Source organism: Periplaneta americana, chromosome 12, assembly GCF_040183065.1.
Source record: "Periplaneta americana isolate PAMFEO1 chromosome 12, P.americana_PAMFEO1_priV1, whole genome shotgun sequence".
Classification (NCBI taxonomy): domain Eukaryota; kingdom Metazoa; phylum Arthropoda; class Insecta; order Blattodea; family Blattidae; genus Periplaneta; species Periplaneta americana.
Genome location: NC_091128.1, coordinates 37,010,173 through 37,037,206, shown reverse-complemented (window position 1 = coordinate 37,037,206; position 27,034 = coordinate 37,010,173). Strand labels below are relative to the sequence as shown.

Here is a 27,034-nt window from a genome sequence, read left to right as displayed (position 1 = left end):
CTACTTACTTTTTTTTTTCCCGATGTAGGCTTCGCCTATCTATTTATTTATAATTGATAAAACAATATTTGTATTTCGAAACGGAAAAAAAAAATTATTTTATATTCAAATTGAATGGTTTGTTACATTTAAAAATTGCGCTCAAGAGTACAACTCCATGACATTATATGGAATTGATTTCACTCAGAGAAGTGCAGCCAACATTAACTACCGATGATTGATATGGAATTGTGGAAAACTTGATCAATTTTGTATGTGATGATGATATGTTGATGATCGGTAGTGGGAAATGAACTGTCCAACCTGCTCATCCCAACGGCTAGTATTATTGTAATGGATTTATTGCAATGAACAATGTACAAGTATAAGAAACCAGATTTCAGTAAGACACATGTAGTAGCATTTCTATTATTCATAAAATTAAATGAACCACTTCTACTCCAGTGGAACTCAAGTCCTTATGCAAGGACACGGCTCCAGCTGAAGATTTAAAGGCAAGATAGAAGACTAGCAGAAAGTGTTGATGAGACAAAATACAGTGTAGCCTACATGAAAAAAGTATTGAACATCTTGTAAAACATTATTTCAGGTTAGTATAGACGAATAAAATAAGATTTAAAAAGTTTTGAGAGTGGGCATGAGCCCCAATTTCATTCATATTTTGAAGTATTGTCATCATGCGTGACGTCACTTATTGCGTCATGCATCTCCAATTGGTCTGGAAGAACAGCGACTGAATCTTGGATTTTACCGGTGGCTGCTGAGGATTCCGGCTGCTGAGGACTAGAGGATTCAACAATGAAGATGAACACATGAAGAAGAATAACAACATATACAACAAGGACATAGAAGAATAGAATACCACCCCATGAAGAGATGAAGAGAGAGAGAGAGAGAGAGAGAAAGAGAAGAGGGAAGGAGAGAGAAAGAGAGAGAGAAGACAGGAGGGAAAGGAAGAGGGAAACTACCCTCCAGCAGGTAATTTTTTCCCTCCACAGCTTATGTTGGCATGCCCCCCCCACCATTCATTACCCATAATTCCCACCGTCCCCTAGTGACTTGGGGAGGGGATGGAAGGTGCAATCCATGTTCTAAAATTTTCCCGTTGATTGGATATAATATGCCTATATCTCCCAGCGATCACATCAATTTCTACTCATCAATATTATAAATATAAGGCATTTTATCAAGTTCCTATAGTGCTTGGGATGTAAGTAATCTTCATCAAATTTACTATTAATATCAAGGGCCGGTTTTCCAAACCCACACAGCCAAACAGTTCAGTTGTCGCAAGGGATACTAAAATGCAAAACGTCGCGTCGCGAAGAGCAGCGCCGCGTCTGATTCTGTGTGCACCAGGCCTAAATGTTCCACACCAATATCAAACAAACCTGTGGTAATGAAGTCGGAACTTGTAACATTTCAGTTCTTTGGTTTAAAAAAAAGAATTTGTGCTGAATGAGTAGCCTATGTTAAATGCTATAGGCATTGCCTAATTATTCATGCGAAAGGAATGCAGATACTTACTTCAAAATGTGTGTGCAACGAAATACACTAAAATCATACAGAAGGAACCACTGTAGTCATTGTGATGCGTTCTTGTATCAAGTAGACTGTGGACGGTCATGCTTACAATTTAAGTGATGCCAACATAGCCATTTTATGGCTAGATCTGAAGGGGCAGTTGGCCACTAGATAGCAGTATTCACTATTTCATTTTTAAATTACAAACACAAAAATAATGGAATCGGACATTTTGAAAAGGGATCTCAATTTTTTTTATTCACATTTTGACGGCTTTGAATTTCTACAGCATCTACTCGTATATTCCATACGAAAACAGGGCCTTCTGCATCCGTTAAAGACAGTCACACTCAGGCGTTCATTTGAAAAATGGGCCGTCTCCTAGAGATAACCCGTTTTGAAAGTGATCTGTGTGGCTGCCTACCTGACGCACCGGTGATTCTCCCACTACACTTCTCAGTAGTTAATAGTAATTATGTGTTAGTCGTGTTCAGTTATTTATTTTTGCGTAAAAAGAGGTGAGCGACTACATTATTTGATGAGTCTTCATTACATAGATGAAAATCAATCTGCTTTAGTTCAGGAAGGATCTTAGCTGACGACTGTCACAAAATTCACCTCTTTATTGCGAGTATTTCCATCAAACAAGTCCATTATTCAAATGCCATAAGGAAGTACCTCTCTGCTGGGCTCAATGTTAAGATCATGTACAAAATACGTACGCATTCTTAAAGCAGCATTCAGAATGTGAAATGAATCTAAGATGCAAATTTTTATTTAAATATTTAACTAAAATTTAAATTTGTCCTTTGGTCGTCCCTAAATAGGCCTATACGTATGTTCAAAATATGAAGAGCTTGAAACCAAAATAAAAGACCCTATCTGAATTATCTAGTTCAGATTTTTTCCCGAGGTTTTCTCTCATCCAGAATTGCTGGGTAACTTTCGGCGTTGGCCCTCGGACTGATTTCCCCATCATAATTACAATTCCCCTTTCCATCTTAATCATCTCCATTTTTCTCATATTCCGGGCTTGCTCCAATATAGAATTGGCTGTGGCCACCACCGAACTTAGATGACATGGTATGTGGTCATCAGCTGTTGCTAGTGATAGTGCTGCATACCGTGGGTTCTCCAATGGACTCATGGTGAGATCGAGGTTGAGAGACCGCACTGACACCTATCTGGAAAAGTAAAAGGTCTGTAGGCTGTAGGGGAGTTCACAGGCAGCCCCAGAGCAATCTATAGTGTGGGGAGCCTTAGGGCATGCGCATAATTCCATTCCAAGTAATATAATGAACCCACACAAACGGCCTACGTGCAAAGGGAGTTCCTAGCCTGCACCCCTTCTCTCAGATGGTACAATACATTCAGAGATAGAGTGGACCGCGGTGGCCTTGGACTGGGCGAGAGTTGCCATTTACATGTCTAAATGCACTGTACTATTAGGTAGATAACTACAATGGACAAAGTTTTTCTGAAGAACTATAACCTTCCTCACACTTATTTTGCTTATTATACGTTCCTTTAGCAAGGTTTTGCAATGTTATTTGTATTTTTTAAACTTAGTTTTCATAAAAGTGCAAGTTTCAATTATAAAAGTGGACTTAATCTTTCAGAAACCCAGATTCAATTTGGAAATGGGCCATCTCCACAAAAAAAAATAAATAAATAAATAATCATTATCCTTGTCATCCTTTATGGCCAACAATGATTATGTACAAATCAAGATTTCAGGTACAACTCCCTGTAAAGTTGATTTGAATAATTTCGAGGGAAAAATTATTCAAATGATTATGTAGGCTTTTTTATATCATGTTCAATGTTCATTAGTTAGGCCTATACAAAATTATGATTTTAATTTTTGGGCATAATAAAGGATTTGAAATAGTTTTTTCCTTCTCCTGTAAAATTTAAGAAAGTGAAGATGACCCCATTTTAAAATTATCAATCAATTAAACTAGTTGAATTTTCATTTCATTACTTATACCTTTCTCTTCAATACATTACTTCATATGGGTCACATATTGTCACCTCCAAAGGCAGTAACTTAGGCCTTCTGTGAAGTGGGAATTACTGAGTTTCTGCTGATCACTGCATCATTAGTTGAATTCGAGATGCAACTTGCAGGCAGTGATGACTCATTACTCCACTAAGTGTGAAAGAAACTTTGAAATCAATTAAACAGCCTATCACTGATTTGGTGTTAGCCGTAAATTTGGCAGATATATTTACAAAATAGAAAGCCAGTGGCAAAATGCCAGCTACATGAGATGGATAAATGAGACACTTACCCCTAAATTCTGGTAAGAAATTGGCGAATACAGTGATGGCCGAGGCCAACATTAGTATTCAGCCAGGTAAACACACACCTTAGATACAGACTTAAATGCCGTCTGTGCTATTCTGAATTTTGAGACGTCAACATAAATGCTGTTTTTCATACTAAGTCCCAGCAGAAATATTGAAGCTTGTTCGAAGAGGAGGATTTAATTTTTCTACATGAGTCTTGTATTTTTTTTTACTCATGCAGTTGGTTAATTTTAATGAGAGTGTTAAGAAGCATAATTTAGCCATTTGTTTTTTTTAGCAAGCTGGTTTAGCTTATTTTAGTAAGTGATAGTTCACTACACTGATACAGTATAACCCACAACCAGTGAGCCCAACTCTAGCAAAATTTGAAACTTCAGGTGACGTAGTGGCGATAATGGGACCAGTACCCTGTAATATGCTGAAAATTTCAATTTTTGTTATTTTTATTGATTTATATTCTCTGGAAAATTCTCTTACCAATGGTATATCATTTATACATATTATTATTATGGAAATATATTTTTAAAAATTTTATCTGTGGTGAGGAATATACTACTGGGATGTTCTAATAACTTCGGCAGGACCCTGTAATACTGTATGCTCAAAATTTCGATTTTTCTTATTGATTTATATTCTCTGCAAAATCCTCTTTCCAATGGTATATCACTTAAGAACATTATTAGTATCGAAATACATTTAAAAAACGATCAAGGGTGAGCAATATGCAGCTGGGGTGTTCTGATAACGTTGGCAGCCATTTTCCGTAAGCTTGTATTTTGCTCTACAAAGTTTACAGTACATCAGCTTCCAGTCCTTACACTATATTTATTTAAAATTTTCTGTGTGTGTTTAGTTGGTATTGTAGCATAAATTTACACAGGGGTTTTTTAAATTAATGGTTTCTAAAGCAGATTTCTTGAAAAATATAGGAAAACATGAAGTAAAAATTTACATATCCAGAAAAAAAATTATTTAATATATGAAATATTATTATTTTTGAAAACCCTCATCAGATTACTTATAAGAGTGTTAGAAATATGCTGTAAAAGTTTCATCATTCCATACCCAACAATCTTAGAGAAAAGATTCAGTAAATATCATTAATTTTACATTGTGTTTATTAGTGCGGTTTAAAAAGGGCGCGTCAGATACTACCTTCACAAAACAGAAACACAATACAATAATCAGAATGCTTATAAGAACTAAAAAGGATTGTCACGGTTAAACTGAGGTACACAAATGCAGTTTCAACAAGGTGATGCATAAAAATCATAAAAGTGAACAGTTTTCAGACCCTAACTAGATTTAAAAGGAAACAATAAGATAATAAAACAAATGCCACTAGAAATACTTATCTGGCGCATTTCTAAAATACTCGGATGTAAAAGATCCCAATATCAAGTTTGTTAAGAAAAAACGAATACTAAATAACAAATGTAACCTCCGGATGTAAAGGATCCAGAGGTTAACTAAAACGGGTCAATAAAAAACTAAATCACCCTATTAAGTCTCGTATTCGATAAAAATCTCAGAACTGCATTTGTGCAATTAAAATCGTTTCCAAGAGCGTCACATAGAGTCGGCACGCTCATATTTTCTGCAATGCAATAAAAAAATGTTCCACCGCAACTGGAACACGGCATATCTCACACTCTGGTTCAGATTCGCCACGTAAGAGATGGCCATGTGTCAGACGACAGTGGCCAATCGTCTATCGGGTGAGTAAAACTTCTTTGTGTCGTGACGCTCTTGTTGACGAATCCCAAACTCGGATGGTATTCTTTATTTTTCGTAATTTATTTCCCTCAAATGCCGAACATTCACCTTCCCATTGCCACCATATTCTATGTTTGAAGTGATTTCGTAAGTCTTGCCACCTCTCGCGCCAATATATCAGAGTGCCATTCATAGCATCATCTTTGGCTGCAGCAGTTGCGGCCTCATTACCTGGAATTCCAACATGGCCAGGAATCCACACTATTCTAATCTCGGAGTGTGTGGAATAGCTGCTGTTTTCTTACGACAAGGGTATCATCTGAATGGAGAGACTGCAGAGACTGAATAGCACTTAAAGAATCGGAGCAGATTAAATATCTGCCCTGAGGTTGTCTAATTAAAAACAATAAAACTCTAGAAAAAAAGCATATAATTCTGCAGTAAAAACACTGGTATATTCGCTCAATTTACATATACAGTAAATATCTGTCAATTTGCAAAGAAAGAGCAACCAACACAATTATTTACTAAAACAAAATCTATAAACAAAAGCTGGCGTAAAATTCGTAAAACTTTGGCTCAGACTTACATCAAATATGAGACGTCGCATAATCCACGGTGAAGTGGTGGTATACGCCAGCGTGCAAACTAATGGTAGATGGATGTCGAGCTCAGAAAGCAGTTGACGAAATCACACGCCTGCTGGACGAAGTCTCCGAGGATTTTCACTGTATCAGCTGTAGAGAGACGAATGATGGAACGAGTCGTAAGAATTGTGCTGAGACTGCGAGAGGAGTTTAACCACATATGAGCACAACAACACATTACGTCGCTGATACAGCGTTGGTTTACCCCCTTCACAATACAGGCTATCCGACTCCTTCAGAAGGCCCCTGTAGTGAGTCGAATCCCATGATTATGGGCAGTATCTAAAAGGCGTAAGTTAGATTTATTTGCTGAGTCATAAATAAAACAGCCATAATCCAGCTTAGATCGGATTAGAGTACGGTAAAGAAGTGAAAGCTATATGCAGTCTGCATCCCAGCGAACCCCTGACAAAAGGTGTAAAATATTTATAGACTTTTCACAACACTTTCTTAAATCATGTATATGCGCCTCCCACGTTAAATTATAATCAAAGATAAGGCCCAAAAATCTCGCAGTGTCCATATATTGCAATTCCACTCCATTAAGACGCAGTTCAGGATGTGGATGAAATCCACGATGGTTCTAGAAGTGAAAGCACTGCGTTTTCAGAATGGAGAATTTAAAGCTATTGCAAACAACCCATTCTGATAGGACGTTGATGACCAATTGCAAATGTCGACCGACAGATGGGAGATATCGGGAGCTGTAATTTAAGTGAAGTCATCAACGTACAACGGAAAAGATAGTCGTCCTCCTACACAGTGGGCAATTCCATTGATCGCAAAAAAAAAAAAACGCTTAATACATTCCACTGCGGAACGCCGTTTTATTGAAGATGTTCGCTAGAAAGCGTGGTGCCTACTCAAACTCGGAAATACCGCTCTGCAGTAACTTCGCAATAAATGTAGGTAGAAAGCCACGAAGTCCCCAATCACGCAATGTTTGCAGAATGCCATATCGCCATGTGGTATCGTAACCATTTCTAGATTAAACAGGACTGCCACAAGATGCTCCTTCTTGAGCAAAGCATTCTATACCTGTCTTCAGCCGAACAAGATGGTCTGCGGCAAATCTGTGCTTACGAAAACCACATTGGATATTAGACAGTCGCTTTTCCGATTCGAATACCCACATCAGGCGTTTGTGACAAGCTTTGACTTGATGTTTAAACTGGACAAATTTTTTGTTGGGTCCGATGGCACTCAAATTGGCGTAGGGCACGTTTGCAGTCTCGGATTGCATTTCTGCAGGCATCCGACCACCAGGTGACAGAGAAGCGTTTTGGCTTGGAGGACGACTGGGGTTTAGATAATTCCACTGATTTGATAACAAGATTTGAGAAATGGTGTACTATGGAGTCCACACTTACATCTCTGTTATCATCGAATAATATGGACTCCGAAAATCCAACCCAGTCGGCCTTTTTAATCACCAAGTTTGGAGATCGAGATTCCGCAGGACGTAGAACGGACAAATGCATTCAGATGGGGTAGTAGTCACTACCATGTAGGTCGTTATTCACAGACCATTCGAAATGCGTGGACAAAACTGGACTACAAATGGAGATATCTCTCTTGGAGTATGCACAGTAAGCCAAGGAGAGGTGTGTTGTTTCCCCTGAATTCAGAGTAATGAGATTTAGACGGGTACATACCTCTACTATTTTATTATCTCTGTCATCATCGCAATTTGAGCCCCAAGATTGGTGGGATGTACTGAAATCCTCCACTGACATATGGAGCAGGTATCTGCGACGGAATATGTTCAATTTCATTTACTGTAAAAGGAGTTTCTGGGGGCATTTGGACACAGTCTATTGAAAAATGAATGATAGGTAAACTTATTGTAGCGCCTATGCAATGATGTGGATTGTTAATGTCGATAACAGGGGAAAATATGCTTTGGTAGAGTAGGGTGGCACAACCTCCATTGGCACGAGTACTGACAAAGTGGTCGTACCAGTGAACACTGTATCCTGATATATTCAGGGAGTGTTCAGGTCGGAGGTGTGTCTCCTGAACACATAAAATAGCAGGAATCTTATGATAGATCAATTGCTGTAGTTCTGTATATATGCTGTGAACACCGTTTATATTTCACTGTACAATATCAGTCATTATGTGGAACTAAATCATGATGGTGGCTTTGCAGGGGATTTTCTCTTCGTATCTATTCTGTAATTTGAGTCTTCATCTGTGACTGAGATTGCTTAGTTACCGACTGTGGCGACTCACTTGCAGTTCGTCGCACTCCTGATCGTGACTTTGATCTAGCACAGGATAGAGATCTCGTTCTCTATTTTTCTCCCGAACGAGGAGTGCGACATCATGAGTGCTCTCCGAAATGTGTATCCACTTTATCTATTAATACACTAAACATATATGAATACAGAGTCCACTTTGAACAACATATTGGTGTTCATGATTAAGCTAAAATGAAATATTGTGGAAGCTAGTATTCATCAAATTCATATAACATGTTTGGTACGTCGTGAATCGACAATGATGCCATCAATTCAAGCACACCCGATGAAAGCGTTCCGGTCAGGAATGGAACTGAGTACTCTGTACAAGCCATTGGAAAATTATCTTGCATATAAAGGCGAATGCCTTGAGTGATTTCCCAAATCTCTCTTCTTTAGAACCTTTGTTGCCACTAAAGCGTCCAAGGAGATGGATGTCCCGAATCCGAGATACATTTTTTACAGATCTGCCGTTTGAATGACTCCTCGCTAATATGTTGGCAACAATGAGTTTTGAGATTTCTCTGATAAAGAAGCATTTCGCCAGAGTTGAGACGTGAAGTCTTTTGTGAGTTTGACATGTTGAACACTTTTCACAAAAACGTCTGCTTGGTTTATCAAAACATTTATACATTTTCAAATTCATCTGTGTGTTCTCGAATGTGTTTCTTTAGACGTTCCTTAAGCGGGAAGGACTTTCCGCAGACATCACATTTGAAATACTTCTCGTCTGCATGTAGAGGCGCATGTCTTTTTAGATTGCGCAGTTCCGTGAAACACTTTGAACAAACTTCGCATTTGAATGGCCTCTCGCCTGTGTGTGTGCGTTCATGCTTTTTTAGATTGCCCGGGTCCCTGAATTGCTTTCCGCAAACTTCGCATTTGAATGGCCTCTCTCCAGTGTGTAAGCGTGCATGCCTTTTCAGATCGGCCGATTCCGAGAAAGACTTTCCACACGCATCGCACTTGAATGGCCGCTCGCCCCTGTGCAGGCGACCATGCCTTTTGAGATGTTCCGATTGCGAAAAGAACTTTCCACACGCATGACACTTGAATGGCTTCTCGCCACTGTGAAGGCGAGCATGTCTTTTAAGATGTCCCGATTGCTTGAAACACTTACCACAGACATCGCATTTTAATGTTTTCTTGTATGTATGAATCCGCAGTTGATGCCTGCGACACTCGGAAGCTGCAAAAGTCTCATCACACGTGACAACACTCAGTGTGCGATCACAAGCCTCTGTCTTCAATTTGTCGTACACAGGCGTTTCACATCCTCGCTTCTCAATATGAACAAAATTCTTGGGATTCTGGTCTACTGTCTCGTGATCTTCAGGTGCAGTCCTTTAATCAAAATTAACAATAAGAGTCCAAGTAGTTACTATTAGAATAATATTTTCAGAACAAGTCAATGAACTGCCTGTGCACTACTAAGATACAATGAAACTTTATAAGTAAATTATAGAGGTCTACTCAAACTAACTTGTTTCCCGTATCCAAAATGCAGAAGTCTACTTTTCATTAAATAAATATCAGATGATTCTACATGAGAATAAAAATACACAAAGAAGGGAAATGAGAAAGGCAGTTGCAGTACATGTCATCATGCATTGGGAAATAGTACTATAAGATTCTGAACAAAGAATGGCATATTTTATAGTACGCTTTGATTTATAGAAAACAAATCCAAATAACGCGATTTTAAAGAAAAAGAAGTAAAACCAGGTTTCAATATTCCGATTTTTTAAAAATGATTTCATAGCTAACATAAAGCAATGTAATTTAGTCAATCTTTTAGAACATAAATGGAATAGATTTATAAAATCACATTTCGTTTTAACGAAATCCCCAACCAATTCCTAATGTTTGAGTTTTGATCCTTGTAAGAGTTAAGCAGCAGCAGTATGAATTGATATCTCTTAGGTACTTACTTACAGTAGTGTAGACTATGTGAAAGCAGTTACTGTGTGTCTGAGGATTTTTATTGCTAACAGTAAATGTAATGCAATTAAATGGTCTGATTTCCACTCTCAGCCCTTCCTTACTTACATTAAATGAAAGCCCCATTTTAAGAAAAATCCACAGATAAGAAAAAAATAATTTTGTCCCCAAAAATTTATTATAACGGAAATTCACTGTACATAAATGAAAAAAATATAGAAAGTATAGGACAATAGCAAACGTAACTACAGAGAAATGAAATGCGTGTCACTGACAACTATGGAGTCTCTGCCCCGAAGGATAGCTGTATGGAGGAGGAAGAGTTCACAAAGCAATTCAGGAGATGCTCTGGCGCAGGGCAGGTATAGCTGACTAATTATCATGTCTGCGCAAGCAGCAAAGCCTAATCCTTTGGAGATGAATGAGAAAGAAAAACTGACGTTCTGAAACTAGCGAATGGGAACTCCAACAGAAGCAGCTCTGGTCTTCCAAGTTCGGAGTTGAGTTGTGGGTGGCAACTGTAAACTCTTGAAAACAAAATCCTTAGCGAAGCCTACAAAGAAATACCTGAAATTATCTACAGGAGAAACGACCTGCAAATGGTAATAAGATAGTGTGACAAGCAAATTATTGATTCCAAGCTACATGGATTAAGATTATTCAGGATTGCAGCATTATAGAACTTGACCTAAGTTCCGAGTAGAAGCAATATTATAATTGCAGCACTGCAGAACTTGAGAAAATGCACAAACTATTAGGGAAAACACGAGAATTTTACGTGAAACAATTAAAGATATAGGTTTGAAGTAAATCACGAAAAGACTAAATATATGATTATATCTTGTGACGAGAACACAGTACGAAATGGAAATATAAAAATTGGAAATTCATCCTTTTGAGAGGTGGAAAAATTCTAATAACTTCGAGCAACAGTAACAAATGTAAATTAAACTCGAGAGAAAATTAAACGCAGAATAAATATGGGAAATGATTGTTATTATTAGGTTGAAAACGCTTTTGTCATCTAGTCTGCTCTCAAAAAGTTGAAAGTTAGAATATACACTATAAAACAGTTCTATTACCGGTTGTTCTGTATGATTGTGAAACTTGAATTTGGAGTGAGAGAGGTGATAAAGAATAAGGTGCTTAGGAAAATACACCGGTTGATTTTTTAGTTCTGGCAACTATTTTTTCTCTCGATACATACCATACTTAAATGGTTCTAAGTTTTACAAGCCTTCGATGTAGTCACCAATGTTGCGTACGTGTTCCCAGCAATACGAAAGCCATTGGATCCCATTGCCAATAGAATGGTCGGTTGCCTGTAAAACGTTTTCACCTGTTGGGAAGTGAGTCCCGCCAAGTGGGTCCTTCGTCTTAGGGATTAGATCAAAGTAACAGGGACTTAAATCCAGAGAATATAGCGAGTGACAGAGAACTTTCCAGCCCCAGCGACTGAACAATTCAGACACAACTCCTGCTGTATGCGCCCTAGCATTGTCATGCAGAATGATGGGTGGGTTATCCATAAAGTGTCCCTATTTTCTTCTCAGAGCTGCTCGCAGATTGTTTCGCAAAATCGAACAGTAGTACACGAAATTAACGTTCTGCCTTAGGGAACGGTATATTTTAAGATCACCCTATCCCAATCATACATAAGAAGCAGCATAGCCTTCACATTGGTGGGGGTCTGCCGAACTGTTGTTGCTCTAACTCACCTTGCTACCGTTCGGTAAGGTAACGCAGCCACACCACAAGCCTCTTGCAGTCTTTGATGACACTGTCATACCGTGCGACCTCTAGCCCATTGAATGTTTAACCAACTTCTCTGTTCCTCCTTCGAAAACATTGCGACTGTATTCTATGACCGCTTGCTCACAACTGCTCGTCTTGTTGTTGTCACTGTGAACGGACAAGGAGGCGGAGGGCGAGTTCATTAGCTCTGAGGGAGGGGAGGCATGTAAGCAACTTGTGGTATGAACTATATTGCCTGACTCCTTTGCACTGCATCGCTGCAACATAGTTGCCATTACTAAAAAATGAACCCATGTATTTGGGGCTAAGAGAGATGAAGTTACAGGAGAATGGTGAAAGTTACACAACGCAGAACTGCATGAACGTCACATGGAGTCGGCCGAACAGCATATTGTCGGCGGTTAAGGTCATATTACTTGTAGTGTAATAAAATATGCTCGACTATAATTGCTACATAGCAAATCTCACACTCCAGTTGAGGATCACCACGTAGCACATGGCCGTGTATCAAACAACAGTGGCGAATCGTCAATCGGGTCAGTAAAACGTCGTGTCGTGACGACTTTGTTGACGAATCCCAAACACGGACGGTATTCTTCATACTTCGTAATTTATTTCCTTTCAGTGCAGACCTTTTCCTACCCATTGCCACTCTATTCTATATTTCAAATAATTTTGAATGCCTTGCCACCTCTCGCGCCAATATAGTTCAGAGCCATTCATTGCTGTTCAGAGCCATCCTTTGCTGTAGCATCCACAGCCTCAATACCCGGAAATCCCACATGACCAGGAATCCACACTTCAAGCGCATAATCGAAGCTAAGGAGAGTGTGGAAGAGCTCCTGGCTTACTGACACAAGGGGATCTTCAGAGTTAAAAGATTGCAGTGATTGAATGGCGCATAAAAAATCGGAGCAGATAAGGAATCTGCTCCAGGGTTGTTTAATTAAAAAAAATATAACTCTGTAAAAAGCATACAGTTTAGCGGTAAAAACACTAGCATATTGGCTCAGTTTATATTTAAATATCTCTCCGTTCATAACGAAGGAACAACCAATCCGTAAGTAAGAACTAATTAATAATTGGAAACTGTGTTAAAAGTTCACTAAACGAAGTCTATAAACAAAGGCTGGTGTAAAATTCTTAAAACTTCGGCTCAGACGTATATCAAATATGGGATGTCACATAATTCACGGTGGAGTCGTAGTATATTCAAGTGTGCGCACTGATGGTAGGCGGATGTCGAGTTAGAGAGCAGTTAACGGAATCGAACACCTGTTGGATGAAGTCCGCGTGAATTTGCACTGTATCGGTTGTAAAGAGACCAATGGTCAAAGGACTTGTAAGAATTGTGCTCAGGCTGTAAGCAGAGCTTAAAAGCATATGAGCGCAGGAGGCATTATGTCGCCGATACAGAGATGGTTCTCCCGCTTCACAATACAGGCTCTCTATTCAACTCGTTCGGAAGGCGCATGTGGCGAGTCGTATCGCATGATGATGGATAGTGTCTAAGAGCGGAAACGTCGCTTTATTTTCCGACCCATAAATAAAATAGCCATAATCCAGCTTTGATCAGATAAGAGCACAATAAGACGTAAAAGCACTATGTGGTCTGCACCCCGACGAACCCCTGACAAAAGGCGTAAAATATTTAATAATTATTCACAACGTCTTCTCAAACCACGTATAAACGCCTCCCACGTTAACTTATATTCAAAGATAAGGTCCAAAAATCTCGCAGTGTCTGTATATTGCAACTCCACTGCATTAAGATGCAGTTCAGAATGAGGATGCAGTCCACGAAGCTGTAGAAATGAACACACTGCGTTTTCAGAGTGGAGAATTGAAACCCATTGCGAAGAGCCCATTGTGATAATACGTGGATGACCAGTTGTAATTGTCGACCTATAGATGGAAGGTATCGGGAGCTGCAGTACAAACTGAAGTCATCGACATACAGCAGAGAAGAAACTGGTCCACCCACACAGTGGGCAATGTCATTGATTGCAATGCAGAAAAAGAAGAACGCTTAATACAGACCCCTGCAGAACGCCGTTTTGTTCCAGATGTTCGTTAGAAAGTGTGGTGCCTACTCGAACGTGGAAATAACACTGTGCCATGAACTTCGCAAGAAATGTTGGCAGACTGCCACGAAGTCCCTAATCATGCAGAGTTTGTAGAATTCCATAACGCTTTATAAATGAAATGCACAATATCTGAAAAATATTCCTTCTTTGATACCTTACAACTTTTATATAAATAGTTTCTTCATAAAATTAGAAATAAAGTTACAAGCATTGTTTGACACTTTTTACTCACTCTATATATGGAATTGCGAAGGACTGGAAACACTTTGAACAAGTATTAGGTGGTAGCAATAGGGAACAAAGTAATGTGTCATTTGCGAGGAGACTGCAAATTGTATGATCTAGTCAGCGACAAATTTGTAAGAAAGAAAAAAATAAAAAAAAAAAGAAAGAAGAAAAGATAGAAGATAGGTAAATGTATTTCAGCACCACTTCACTACATGCCAATGAGCACCAGTCAATTACTTGTATAAATTTCACTGAATTACTAGCTATACATTTGCTGAGAATGAAGCAGAAATGTCGCAGAATCTAGTTTTTCGCTCTGTTCTCAAAGTGTAAAAAGTATCTATCCCCCTTGTGAGACCGATATCCAGAAGTATTGTAATTACAGGACTTCTTTGTGCACATGCCTTTTTATATTTCTTATAACAGAACTACTTTTCACAATTTTTACATTTGAATGCCTTGTCGCCAGCATGTTTGATTTTCATAGAAGGGTGGATAGAACTGCCATCAATCGAAGAACCCAGAAAGCGATGGTCTTAGAACCTAGTTTATACTTTGAGCAAGACACGAATCAGGCATTGCAGATAAATGATGACAAGTGAGCTAAATATATATACCTTGCCCTCCATACTTCAGTGAAAAATATGGCATTTCGCTTTACAACTGGGATGTTACAGGCTTATTATTTGGAGGAGATGTTTACCAAATTCATATGTAATATCCTTAGATCTTTTAAAATTCCCAGTGGCAGCGCATGCTATGAGTTCAATGGCTCAGAGAACCACCAGAAAAAAAAAACAAGGAAAAACAATTTAATTGTTCAAATAAATTTATTTATAATTTACATTATCATTCTTTGTTTCTTCCTTATCTTTAATAAGTTTACTTGCGGCTCTGATATATTTTTGTAATATAAATATCTATGAATCTCAGAGATCAAATACATGATTACGAGGTTCAATTTCTACTCTGAACCTCGCCATGCCAGCTTCTCGAATTCCATGCTGGGCGAAAGGTAAGGGGGGAATGCTGCAGAGGAAACATGTACATGCGCTGCTAAAAAAGACCAGCGCACTGTGCTAAGCACAGCTGTCCAGTGACGTAATAATGAGACAGCGAGCACACTATGGCAGAAATGTAAGAATGGTCGTTCTTAGTGTTTTAGTCTTAATATATTCATCTATGAGTGTGACCAGTATTCGTTTCCGAAGAAAATTAATAGTGTTCAATATCTTTGTTTACAAACAAATTTTTTACTTTGTAATCTTGGAAGATAAGTGTAAAATAAAGAAGCTAGCAAGGCTGTTACCTCAACTCGATTTAAAGCAAGCAGAAACAAGCCGAGGTGAGACATTTTGCAGGGCTTTTAATGTAAAAATGTATGAAAGAAACAGCTGGATTTGCAGTTGTCAATCTACAAATAATTTTGTTTCCTGGGCCTGCAATTTGCTAAGGGTAAAGTTATGAGCTGGACATGCACTAGTGTGTCACATTTAAGCCATTTTACAAAGAAAATTAAAAAGCATCAGGAATCTATTGCTCATAGGAATGCTTGCCTAGATTTATCAGTCCATTTTATTAGGCAACAGCTTAGCTCAGCTTTCAGGCAGAATATTGACAACGTAAGGAAAAATCGCTGTTTTTCAAAGATAAATGATGATGATCATCATCATCATCATTATCATCATCGTCAGGCTCATTTTAAGATAATTTCTACTTGAAAGAACTGTAGTATTTTTTTTTTATTTTTCAGAAATGAGATATAGTTTAAATTGTTGGAAAACTATGTAATATAAAATTAGTGAACCCCTATCATTTTAGGCACGAACAGCCACTGAAAATTCTCTTTTATGAAATTCTGAAGGTCTTCTTCAAATTCTACACTATCATTTATATGTTAACACATAAATATGTGTTTTAAATGTAGGAAGCGAATAATTATTTACTCATTTTATTCTTTTTATAGTTTGATGCTTGTAATTCAGGATACCAGTGGTCAACCTCACTTGAGGACAGATGATTTTCAACAAATCTTAGTAGTTGTAATAGATTTGTGAGTTCGAGAAACACGATGCATACACTTCACATTTGAATGTCTTCTGGCCTGTGTGATGTAGCTTGCCTTTTGAGATCTTCTGACCGGGGAAAATAATTCAGGAAAGTGTTTGTTATAGTGTCAAAAATAATAATTGAAGCATGTCATTAGGATGTAACTCACTGATAATGAAACAGCTTGTAGCACTACACTGGCTGAGGTTCACAAAACACGGCGGACTACTTCGAGCAGCGCAGTTACATGTTCCTAATTGAAGTCTGGTCAACTCTGAGGTTAGCAGTAGGTTAGGATGTGTGCAGGCGTACATGTCTCTTGAGGTTCACGGACTGCGAGAAGCACAGCCCACACACGTCGCAACTGAACGGCTTCTCGCCGGTGTGCACACGCAGATGCTTCCGCAGACTGCTCGACTCCGAGAAGCACTTCTCGCACACATGGCACTTGAACGGTTTCTCGCCCGTGTGAGTCCGCAAATGACACTTGAGAGAACGAATGGCCGATAGAACCTTGCCGCAGACGCCGCACTTGTATGAGTTGTCGCCTGCTTCACTGCGCATCGAAGAGTGAGGTCTGTGGCTCCGAAATTTTGTCTTCGAGATGTTTTCCGTTGCAAATACTTTGTCGTAATTGCAACATCCCATAGCTCTTTGCGGGGCAGGCTTCTCTACGAACACGGAACTTAACGTTGCACCCACATCCCCTTCACAGCCGACGCCATCGCATTCTGATGACGGGGTACTGCTTTCAGTAACTGCAATACTGACACGAAAATGTACAATGTACACAGTAACCAAGATAAAAAAAAAAAAAAAAAAAAAAAAAAAAAAAACACACATTTAAAACTGCAACTCACAAGCAGACTGTTGATATTTAATCATTGACTGAATGTTCAACATTCTTCTCTGCCACACCCGTGTGACGTCAGGCATTGAACTAGCGATATGGCGTCAGTGCGGATTCCAATCCTCACACGGGAAGAAATTTTCTCATGCAATTTCGGCCAGTGCATGAGACCAGTACCCATCCAGCATTATACATAAGCTATACAGATCACTGTTACTCCTGTACTGGGTGGATAATCTTGCCAGTGTCAGGTCAGCTCTTGCCTCTCCATGGGCTCTCGCTCGCATCACAGATTCATTATTTTCAACATTTATAATAGAGAAGGATTCATCAGACAATGTACAATGACAGTTGAATGCCATACTGTGCAATTCAGAGTCAAACGTTTTGATTCATGATATATGTTGATGATATATTTGCTTCATTTTTCTGTTTAAATATTTCATATTTATGCTGGGAAGGGATTAAGATATATAAGGAAAGATAGATTATATAGTTAACCGACAGGTACGATTATAAATGGTCTTTCAGACCATGATGCTCAACTAATAAGCAGAAACGATAACATTCCTGCATCAAAACACCCGAATAAATTTAGGTTAAGAGTTATAAATGAAGAACCTTTAAAGGACTTTGAAGCTAAACTAAAAATGAAACCTGAGAATCAGTTTATGGCAATGGTGATATGAATAGTAAATTGAATGTGTTTCATAATAATTACATTTCTAAATGTCTTTAAATCCAGTTTTCCTGTAAAGTACAAAAATTCTCAAACATCTTACGACATTTGGATTACAAAAGGCATAAAAATCTCATCTAAAACTAACAGGAACCTATATACTCGAAGCAGAAATAGTAATGATCCCAAATTAATATCTCACCTTAAAAAGTACTCTAAATTATTACACAAAGTAATCTTAAAGCCAAAGAACTTTACTGTAACGGAATTATTCTAAACTCGAATAATAAAATCAAAACAATTTGGAACATAATAAAAAAAAAGGAAGTGGAAAGTTTAGAAGTAAAGAACAAAGTTACACTCTTCTAACAAATAAAAAAATGTCAGATACAACAGAAATTGCGAACATATTCAACAGATACTTTCTGGATAACCTAAACATCCCACAGAAAAAAAAAAAAAAAAAAAAAAAAAAATAATAATAATAATAATAATAATAATAATAATAATAATAATAATAATAATCATATCGATTGTTTGAAAGTATCTGTTCCTGTAACTTTTCCAAATATTCAAATTTTTCCAGAAAATCCACGAGAAATAATTACAATTCTAGAGCAATTAAAATCTAAAAATTCCTTGGGATATGATGAAATTACAAGTAAAGTATTAAAAGCCAGTAGACAAATAATAGCCAAGCCCCTGTCTTATTTATGTAACTTTTCAATGTTTAATGGTGTATTTCCAGAGCAACTGAAATATTCAGTTGTTATTCAAGAAAGAGGATAGAACCTCACCCGAAAACTACAGGCCCATATCCCTTCTACCAGTCTTCTCAAAGGTTTTCGAAGAAGTTACTGTACATATAAGAGAGTATATCATCATCCTGATAGAAACAACATTCTCATTCCGGAACAATTTGGATTCAGAAAGAATAAATCAACTGAGCAAGCGACGTTTAATTTAACTGATAAAATTCTGGAAGCTATTAATAAAAAATTACAAGTAGGAGGGATATTCTGTGATCTCTCCGAAGCTTTCGATTGTATTAATCATAAAATTCTAGTGCAAAAATTAGAATAATATGGTATTCAAGGCATAGCATACCAGTGGTTTCAGTCATATCTCCTAAACAGAGAAATCAACACATTCAGGAACTCCTTTAAATATACAACATGGGGAAATGTTCATACATGGGTCCCGCAAGGATCTATAATAGGGCCTCTTCTTTTTATAATTTTTATAAATGACCTTGGCCTCATAATAAAAGGAACAGGTTATCCTATACTCTTTGCTGATGACAGTATTATAATTACAGACAACTTTGACACATTCAAATATAAAACAGAAACAATTCTCCTTAAAATTTATGACTGGGTTACAACCAACCAATAAATTAGTATTAAACATTAATAAAACTAACATAATTCAATTTAAAACCACTTCAAATTTAATGTCTGAAACATAAGACACAACTATCAACAATGTACCCCTAGTAGGAACATCAACAACCAAATTTCTTGATTTGCATATTAATAATACATTGAACTGGAAAAATCGTATTAAAGAGAAAAAAAAACCAAACTTAGCTCAGCATGCTTCGCAATTAGGTCGTTACAACAATTTCTAAACAGCAATATCTTAAAAACAATATATTTTGCCTATTTTCATTCCATTATGTCATAAGGAATAATATTTTGGGGAAATTCTGCAGATAGTAAAAATATATTATTACAAAAAAGAACAATTAGAATAATAGTTGGAGCAAAGGCTAGAGAATCGTGCAGACTATTGAAAAAAAAAATGAGAGATTCTGACCTTAACAAATCAGTATGTATACCATTTAATAAATTTCCTCTTCTGTAATAAAGAACATTTTCGAAGTAATTCACCTATAAATAGCATAAATATCCGGAAAAATGATGATTTTCATATGCCATCATCTAATTTATCATGCTATCAAAGGGGAGTATGTTACATGGTGATAAAAATTTTCAATAGTCTTCCTGAAGACATTAAGAATAATAAACATAACCCTTCATTATTTAAGGTAAAACTAAAAAATTACTTAGTATCTCACACTTTCTATTCTGTAGGTGAATTCTTGACATTTGACAGTACTGTGTAAATATTTTAATAATATTTTTTTATTGGGTTATTTTACGACGCTGTATCAACATCTAGGCTTTAATACTATTAAATGGTAAAACTTATTGTTATTGTTATTAAGGTACTAATTCTGTACATAATTCATATTTGCAGTTTTATACACTAAATGTAAGAATTCGACATGTTATTTATTCTATTCTATAAAGCAAATGTAAGAATATTATGGAACGAATAAATCCATCCATCCATCCATCCATCCATCCATGCCTCCCTCCCTCTGTCCGTCCGTCCATCCATCCATCCGTCCATCCATCCATCCATCCATCCATCCATCCATCCATCCATCCATCCATCCATCTATAACTATAGCACTTTATGAATCGCACTACAGATCTTGAAACATTTTCACCGCTCAATAATATTGTTGTTTGCATATCATGCAATAATAATGCATAACCATAATTATTTTTCTACTGATTGTGGCATTGCTAGCGAGTGGAATTATCAAAGATTTGAAGTTAAGTTTAAAACTTTACTGTGAACATATAAAATGTGAGCTGCTTGTTCATTCTGTAGAATTAGTAGAAACAGATTTAAAAGATGACATTTTTTTCTTTGTTTCAACAGATGCCTCAAATAAAGGCAATATTAAGTGTTTTCCAGTCAGTACTAAATAATTTTTTTTTTTTTAGATTAGTGGAGTTAAAGCAAAATTATTTAGCACTTATGATAATTGGAATGAAACAGCTGACAGCATTTTTGAGAACTGAAATCTATGTATTTTAGATAGACACGATTTAAAAGTTTCTAATATATAAAGTTTTAGTGCAGACACTGTAACGCTCAAATACGGAAAACACTTCAATAATTATACGAGAAAAATTGTCCCGGGGCCGGGTATCGCATGAATGCTCTACCAAATGAGTTACCCCAGGAATTATACACGACACTGTCACAATTCTTCCCTTTATATCCACACAACTCAAATGGGCTGACAAGACGCCAGAACTCAACTATGAGTGCACACAATTCTGTGTGACTTAAATTGTGGTTTTCTGTTAATGTATCTCAGTACCGAATGTATTATGCAAATCTGGCTTTCAGGTAGTAGCTCCCTGTGAAGCAGGTTTGAATAATTTCCTTGGGTTGCTCAGTCGGTAGAGCATTCATGCACTCAGGGAAGGGTCCCGGGATCGATACCCAGCCAGTCGAGGTGGGTTTCTCCAAGTTGGTGCCCGAGAGGGTGCAATGGTCTCTCTCGTGCTCTTCTTTTCGGCCATTTTTCGACTTAATTACCACCCAGCCCTTTTCATTCTCTCGTCTTTTTTCAACACTATATTTCTCTCCGCCGGCCACCATTGCATGCAGATCGCCCACGACATCATCACAGCCATTTTCACCTCTCCTTTTGTTTTTGCCACGTTTGGCTACATGACAGGATTTGTTACGAATGCCTGGTGAGGCTACTATCTGCGCACTTCTTAAGCCCTCGGCTTCCATGTGCCAGATCAGCAGATTTTGGTGAACTTCGTAGCCGGTACCGGCAACCTTCGCGCAGAAACTTTTGAGTTTGTCGGCTGGGTATGATTCCGTTTATTGCCGTTAGAGTGTGCTGGTAGCATTTAGATCGTCTTCTCTGTGTTATTACTATTTTACTGTTACGTTGTTACGGCTTTGGGTTAATTACTGGAACAATATTTAATTCATTTTGATTTATAATTCAAAATGAATGAAGAACCAATCCCAGGCCCCTCACAGGAACCACCTCCTCGAACTCCACCTCGGAAAAATCCTGCTACTATTCATAGCGAAAGTAGGAAGATAAATGCAAAATTAGCAGAGTGCTGTGACATTGAGAAAGACAGCAAAATGTTCCTCTTTCCTCTCAATCAATCATTAAAACGAGTCGCTGCTTATACGGGAAAAAGCATATCCACAATAAGAAAACTAAGCAGTTCGTCACGTCTAATCCTGATGAGTCTCCGAAAATGACCAGAAAAAAAAGGTAAGTTTCCAAGGTTTCATAAATTCCTTGTTACTTTTTGACGGTTCAGAAGTTAACACCATACTTAATCACAATATTTACTGAATATAGTAATGGTATGATACCTGGCGAAGTGAGTAGCATTAAGCACATTATACATTATTGTACAGCATGTTATAATTACTTATTATTATTATTATTATTATTATTATTATTATTATTATTATCATTATTATTATTAGTGTTATTATTACTATTATTATTATTACCATTATTATTATTATTATTATTATTATTGTTATTATTATTATTATTATTATTATTATTATTATTATTATTATTATTATTATATCTCATAAGTATTTTCCGCTCATTTAATTAGGACGAGAACGCGGGGAATGATGTAAATAGATGACTTCGATTAATAGGTTGTAAGACACACCACTGAAGAATTCCACACCGTTCAAAAAGTTGTTCCCTCATTAAAAAAACTCATTCCAGATTTGCGAGCAAATATTAATTGGAGGTGGAGTACAACTTCTCTTCGAAAAGTTTTGAAAAATATGGGCTTTGTCTGGAAGAGAGTACAAAACAAACGAGTCGTACTATTAGAACGAGCCTATTATTCTTGACTGGTGTTCACGTTTCCGTGTTCAGATCAAACACATTAAAGAAGAAGGCTGGCAAGTGTTTTATCTGGACGAATCACGGCTAGATAATAATTTAATGTGTGCGAAATGCTGGCTGAAAGAAAAAGACTTTGTTAGTGGGTTTAAAAAGGGCGCGTCAGCTACTATGGCTATTTGCGCCCTTATCTAACATTCTTCACAAAACAGAAACACAATACAATAATCTCAATGCTCAAAAGAACTAAAAGCATTGTCACGGTTAAAACGAGACAAACAAATGCAGTTTCAACAGGGTGATGCATAAAAAAACATAACAGTGAGCAGTTTACAGAACATAGCTGGTATTTAAAAAGATACAATAAAATAATAAAACATATGCCGCCAGAAACGAATTATCTGGCGCATTTATAAAATGCTCGGATGTAAAAGGTCCAAATGTCAAGTGTGTTAAAAGCATATATAAAACAACGAATGTAAATTCCGGATGTAAAGGGTCCAGAAGATAAGTAAAATAGATCAATAAAAAACTAAATCATCCTGTCAAGTCCTGTATTCGATAAAAATCTCAGAACTGCATTTGTGCAATTAAAATCATTTCCAAGAGTGTCATGTTGAGTTGGCCGAATTCCATACTGCCGATGGACAGGGTCATATTTTCTACACTGTAATAAAAAATGTTCCACCTGGCACATATCCCACTCCGGCTGAGGCTTGCCACGTAGGAGATGGCCATGAGTCAGATGACAATGGCCAATCCTCAACCAGATGAGTAAAACTTCGTGTTGTGACGCTCTTGTGGACGAATCCCAAACGCGAACAGTATTCTTTATTCTTCGTAACTTATTTCGCTCCTGTGCAGACCAGTCTCCTTCCCACTGCCACCATAACGTATGCTTCAGGTAATTTTTAATGTTTTCTACCTCTCACGAAAATACACCTCAGATCCATTCATAGCACTGTCCCTTAATGCAGCATCCGCTGCCTCGTGTACAGGAATGCCAACATGACCCGAAGTCCACACTACTCCAATCTTATAATCTGAGGTTAGGAGAGTGTGGAAAAGTTCTTGGGTTCTCCACACAAGCGGATCATCAGAATTCAAATGCTGCAGGGACTGAATGGCGCTTAAAGAGTTAGAGCAGATAAGGAATCTGCCTCGGGGTGTCTAATTAAAAACAATAAAGCTCTATAAAAAAAAAAATCATACAGTTCAGCGGTAAAAGCACTAGTGTACTGGCTCAATTTATATTTAAATATCTGTCCATTTGCAACAAGGGAACAACCAACAAAATTATTTACTCGGGATCCGTCAGTAAAAACTAATGAATGATTTGGAAAATGTGATGAAAATTCACTAAAACGAAGTCTGTAAACAAAAGCTGGTGTGAAATTCTTAAAATATAGGCTCAGACTTACGTCAAACTTGGGACGTCGCATAGTCCACGGTGGAGTGGTGGTATACTCCAGTGTGTGAACTGTTGGCCAGGCAGATGTCGAGCTCGGACAGCAGTTCACGAAACCGCACACATGCTGGACCAAATCTCCGTGGATTTTCACTGTACCGGCCATAAAGAGACAATTGGTAAAAGAGGAGTGGTAAGAATTGTGCTCGGGCTGTGAGCGGACCTTAACAGCATACAAGCACAATAAGACATTACGTCGCCGATACAGTGATGGTTCCCCCGCTTCGCAATGCAGGCTCTTTACCTGATTCGTTCGGAAGGCCCCTGTAGCAAGTCGTATCCCATAGTGTCTAAGAGACGTAACTTATATTTAAATGGTGATACATAGACAAATAGCCATAATCCATCTTTGACCGGATAAGAGCACGATAAAGACGTAAAAGCACTATGCGGTCTGCACCCAGCGAACCCCTGACAAAAGGCGTAAAAGATTTAAGGTTTTTTCGCAACACCTACTCAGATCATCTATATGCGCCTCTCATGTTAATTTATAATCCAAGATAAGGCCCAAAAATCTCGCAGTGTCTGTATATTGCAACTCCACTCCATTGAGACGCAGTTCAGGATGTGGATGCAGTCCACGATGGTTATAGAAGTGGACAAACTGCGTTTTTAGAGAGGAGAATTTAAAACCACTGCAACGAGCCCATTCTGATAGCACGTTGATGATCAGTTGCAACTGTCGACCGATGGATGAAAGATATTGGGAGCTGTAATATAAACTGAAGTCATCAATGTACAAGAGAGAAGATACTCGGCACCACATACTGGGCAATTCCATTGATAGCAATGCAGAAAACAAGGACGCTTAATAAAGACCCCTGCAGAACGCCATTTTCTTGGAGATGTTCGTTAGAAAGTGTGGTGCCTACTCGAACTAGGAAATACCGCTCTGCAATGAACTTCGCAATAAATGTTGGTAGACTGCCACGAAGTCCCCAATCACGCAGAGTTTGCAAAATGCCATAACACCATGTGGTATCGTAAGCCTTTTTAGATCAAAGAAGACCGCCACAAGATGTTCCTTCTTGAGGAAAGCATCTCTAATGGCACTATCCAGCCAAACAAGATGGTCTGCAGCGGAACTGTGCTTACGAAAACGACAATGAATATTAGGTAATCGGTTTTCCGATTTGAGTACCCACATCAGGAGTTTGCTTATCATCTTTTCCATTAGCTTACATAGCCTACGCAGCTGGTGAGGCAAACTGGCCTATAACTGCCAAGTAAAGAAAGAGCCTTTCCCACTTTCTGGGCTGGGATTACAATGCTGGAACGACAGGCAGATGGAAATACACCCTCAGTCCAGATTCTGTTGTATATTGACAGAAAAAAGGATTTTCAGCAGGAGGAAGATGGAGAAGCGTGCGGTTACGGATGTTGTCAGGGCCAGGGGAGGTGTCAGGGGATGTGTCTAGTGCCACCTCCAGCTCCTCGGATGTGAACAGTGTATTGTAGTCATCTGTGTTATCAAATTTAAAATTTAGGTTCTGTTTTTCTGCAGAATTTTTTATTTTCAGAAATTCCGAGTCATAATTCTTTGAGCTGCTTATTTCTGCAAATGTGGAAGCAAATATTTCAGCAATATCTATGGGACTGGTAGTCGTTACTCCATTGTTTACAAGACCCAGAATTACAGAGCTACGTTTTCCCATTATTCGATGGACATTGACCCATACGATGTTAGTTGGAACGTTCTTTTTCAACTAATTGACATAGTTTGGCCAGGATATCTTCCTAACATTGCACACAGTGCGACGATCTTTGGCTCGAAGACGTTTAAACAGGACAAAATTTTTTTGGGTTGGATGGCGTTCAATTTAGTGTAAGGTACGTTTGCAGTCTTGGATTTCATCTCTGCAGGCATCCGTCCACCAGGGGACAGAGAAGCACTTTGGCCTGCAGGACGACCGAGGGGGGGGGGGGATAGATAATTCCGTTGACTTTATAGCCACAGTTGAGAAATGTTCTACTACGGAGTCCAACTTTCATGTCCGTTATCATGCAATGATATGATCTCAGAAAATCCGACAAAGTCCACCTTTTCAATAACCCAGTTTGGAGAGAGAGATTCAGCAGACATACGCATTCGAATGGGGTAGTGGTCCCCACCATGTAGGTCGTGAATCACAGACCATTCGAAATGCGTGGACAAAACTGGGCTAGAAATGAAGATATCTATCATGGAGTAAGTACCGTAAGCAAAGGCAAGACGTCTTGCTTCCCCTGAATTCAGAGTAATTAGATTTAGACGGGGATATACCTCTGCTATTTTATTTCCTCTGTCATCATCGGAATTGGAGCCCCAAGAGTGGTGGGATTCATTGAAATCCCCCACTACCACATATGGAGCAGGTACCTGCGACAGAGTATGTTGAATTTCATTTACTGAGAAAGGAGTATCTCTGGGCATATACATACATACTATTGAAAACTGAATGATAGGAATGCTATGCATTGATGAGGAGTGGGAACATTGATGACAGAGGAAAATACTGTTTGGCGGAGTAGGAGGGCACAACCTTCGTTAGCACAAATACCAGCAAGGTGATCGTAATGGTAGACGTAGTATCCCGAGATAATGAAGGAGTTTTCCGGATGGAGGTGTGTCTCCTGAAGACATAAAATAGTAGGAATCTCATGACAGCTCAATTGTTGTAGTTCTGTATATCTGCTGCGTACACAGTTCACATTCCACTGTACAATATCAGTCATCTCAATGAGCTAAATCATGTTGGTGATCTTCTCTTCTTATCTTTTCTACGATTTGGTGCCTTTGACTGAAACTGCTTAGCCCTCGACTATGGGGACTCACTC

The 27,034-nt window shown here is 38.1% G+C and overlaps 2 protein-coding genes across 14 annotated transcripts in view; both read right to left on the bottom strand.

Moving 5' to 3' along the window:
- Nucleotides 1-1,614, bottom strand: part of LOC138710295 (zinc finger protein ZFP2-like) — a 32,241-nt gene extending 30,627 nt beyond the window's left edge. For both annotated transcript variants that reach the window (XM_069841075.1, XM_069841076.1), the window contains exon 1: nt 1,528-1,614. The gene's annotated coding sequence lies outside the window, so the exon portion shown is untranslated. The remainder of the gene's footprint in view (nt 1-1,527) is intronic.
- Nucleotides 1,615-4,939: 3,325 nt separating this feature from the next.
- LOC138710290 (zinc finger protein 664-like) overlaps nt 4,940-27,034 on the bottom strand; it is a 98,860-nt gene continuing 76,765 nt past the window's right edge. For 11 of the 12 annotated variants that reach the window (XM_069841063.1, XM_069841056.1, XM_069841057.1 and 8 more), the window contains one exon: nt 4,940-9,787. In XM_069841063.1, the coding sequence (XP_069697164.1) occupies nt 9,070-9,787 (718 nt within the window). In that variant the 3' untranslated portion in view covers nt 4,940-9,069. Of the gene's footprint in view, nt 9,788-15,260; nt 17,270-27,034 lie in introns of those variants that run through there. The other variant, XM_069841067.1, reaches the window with a different exon arrangement.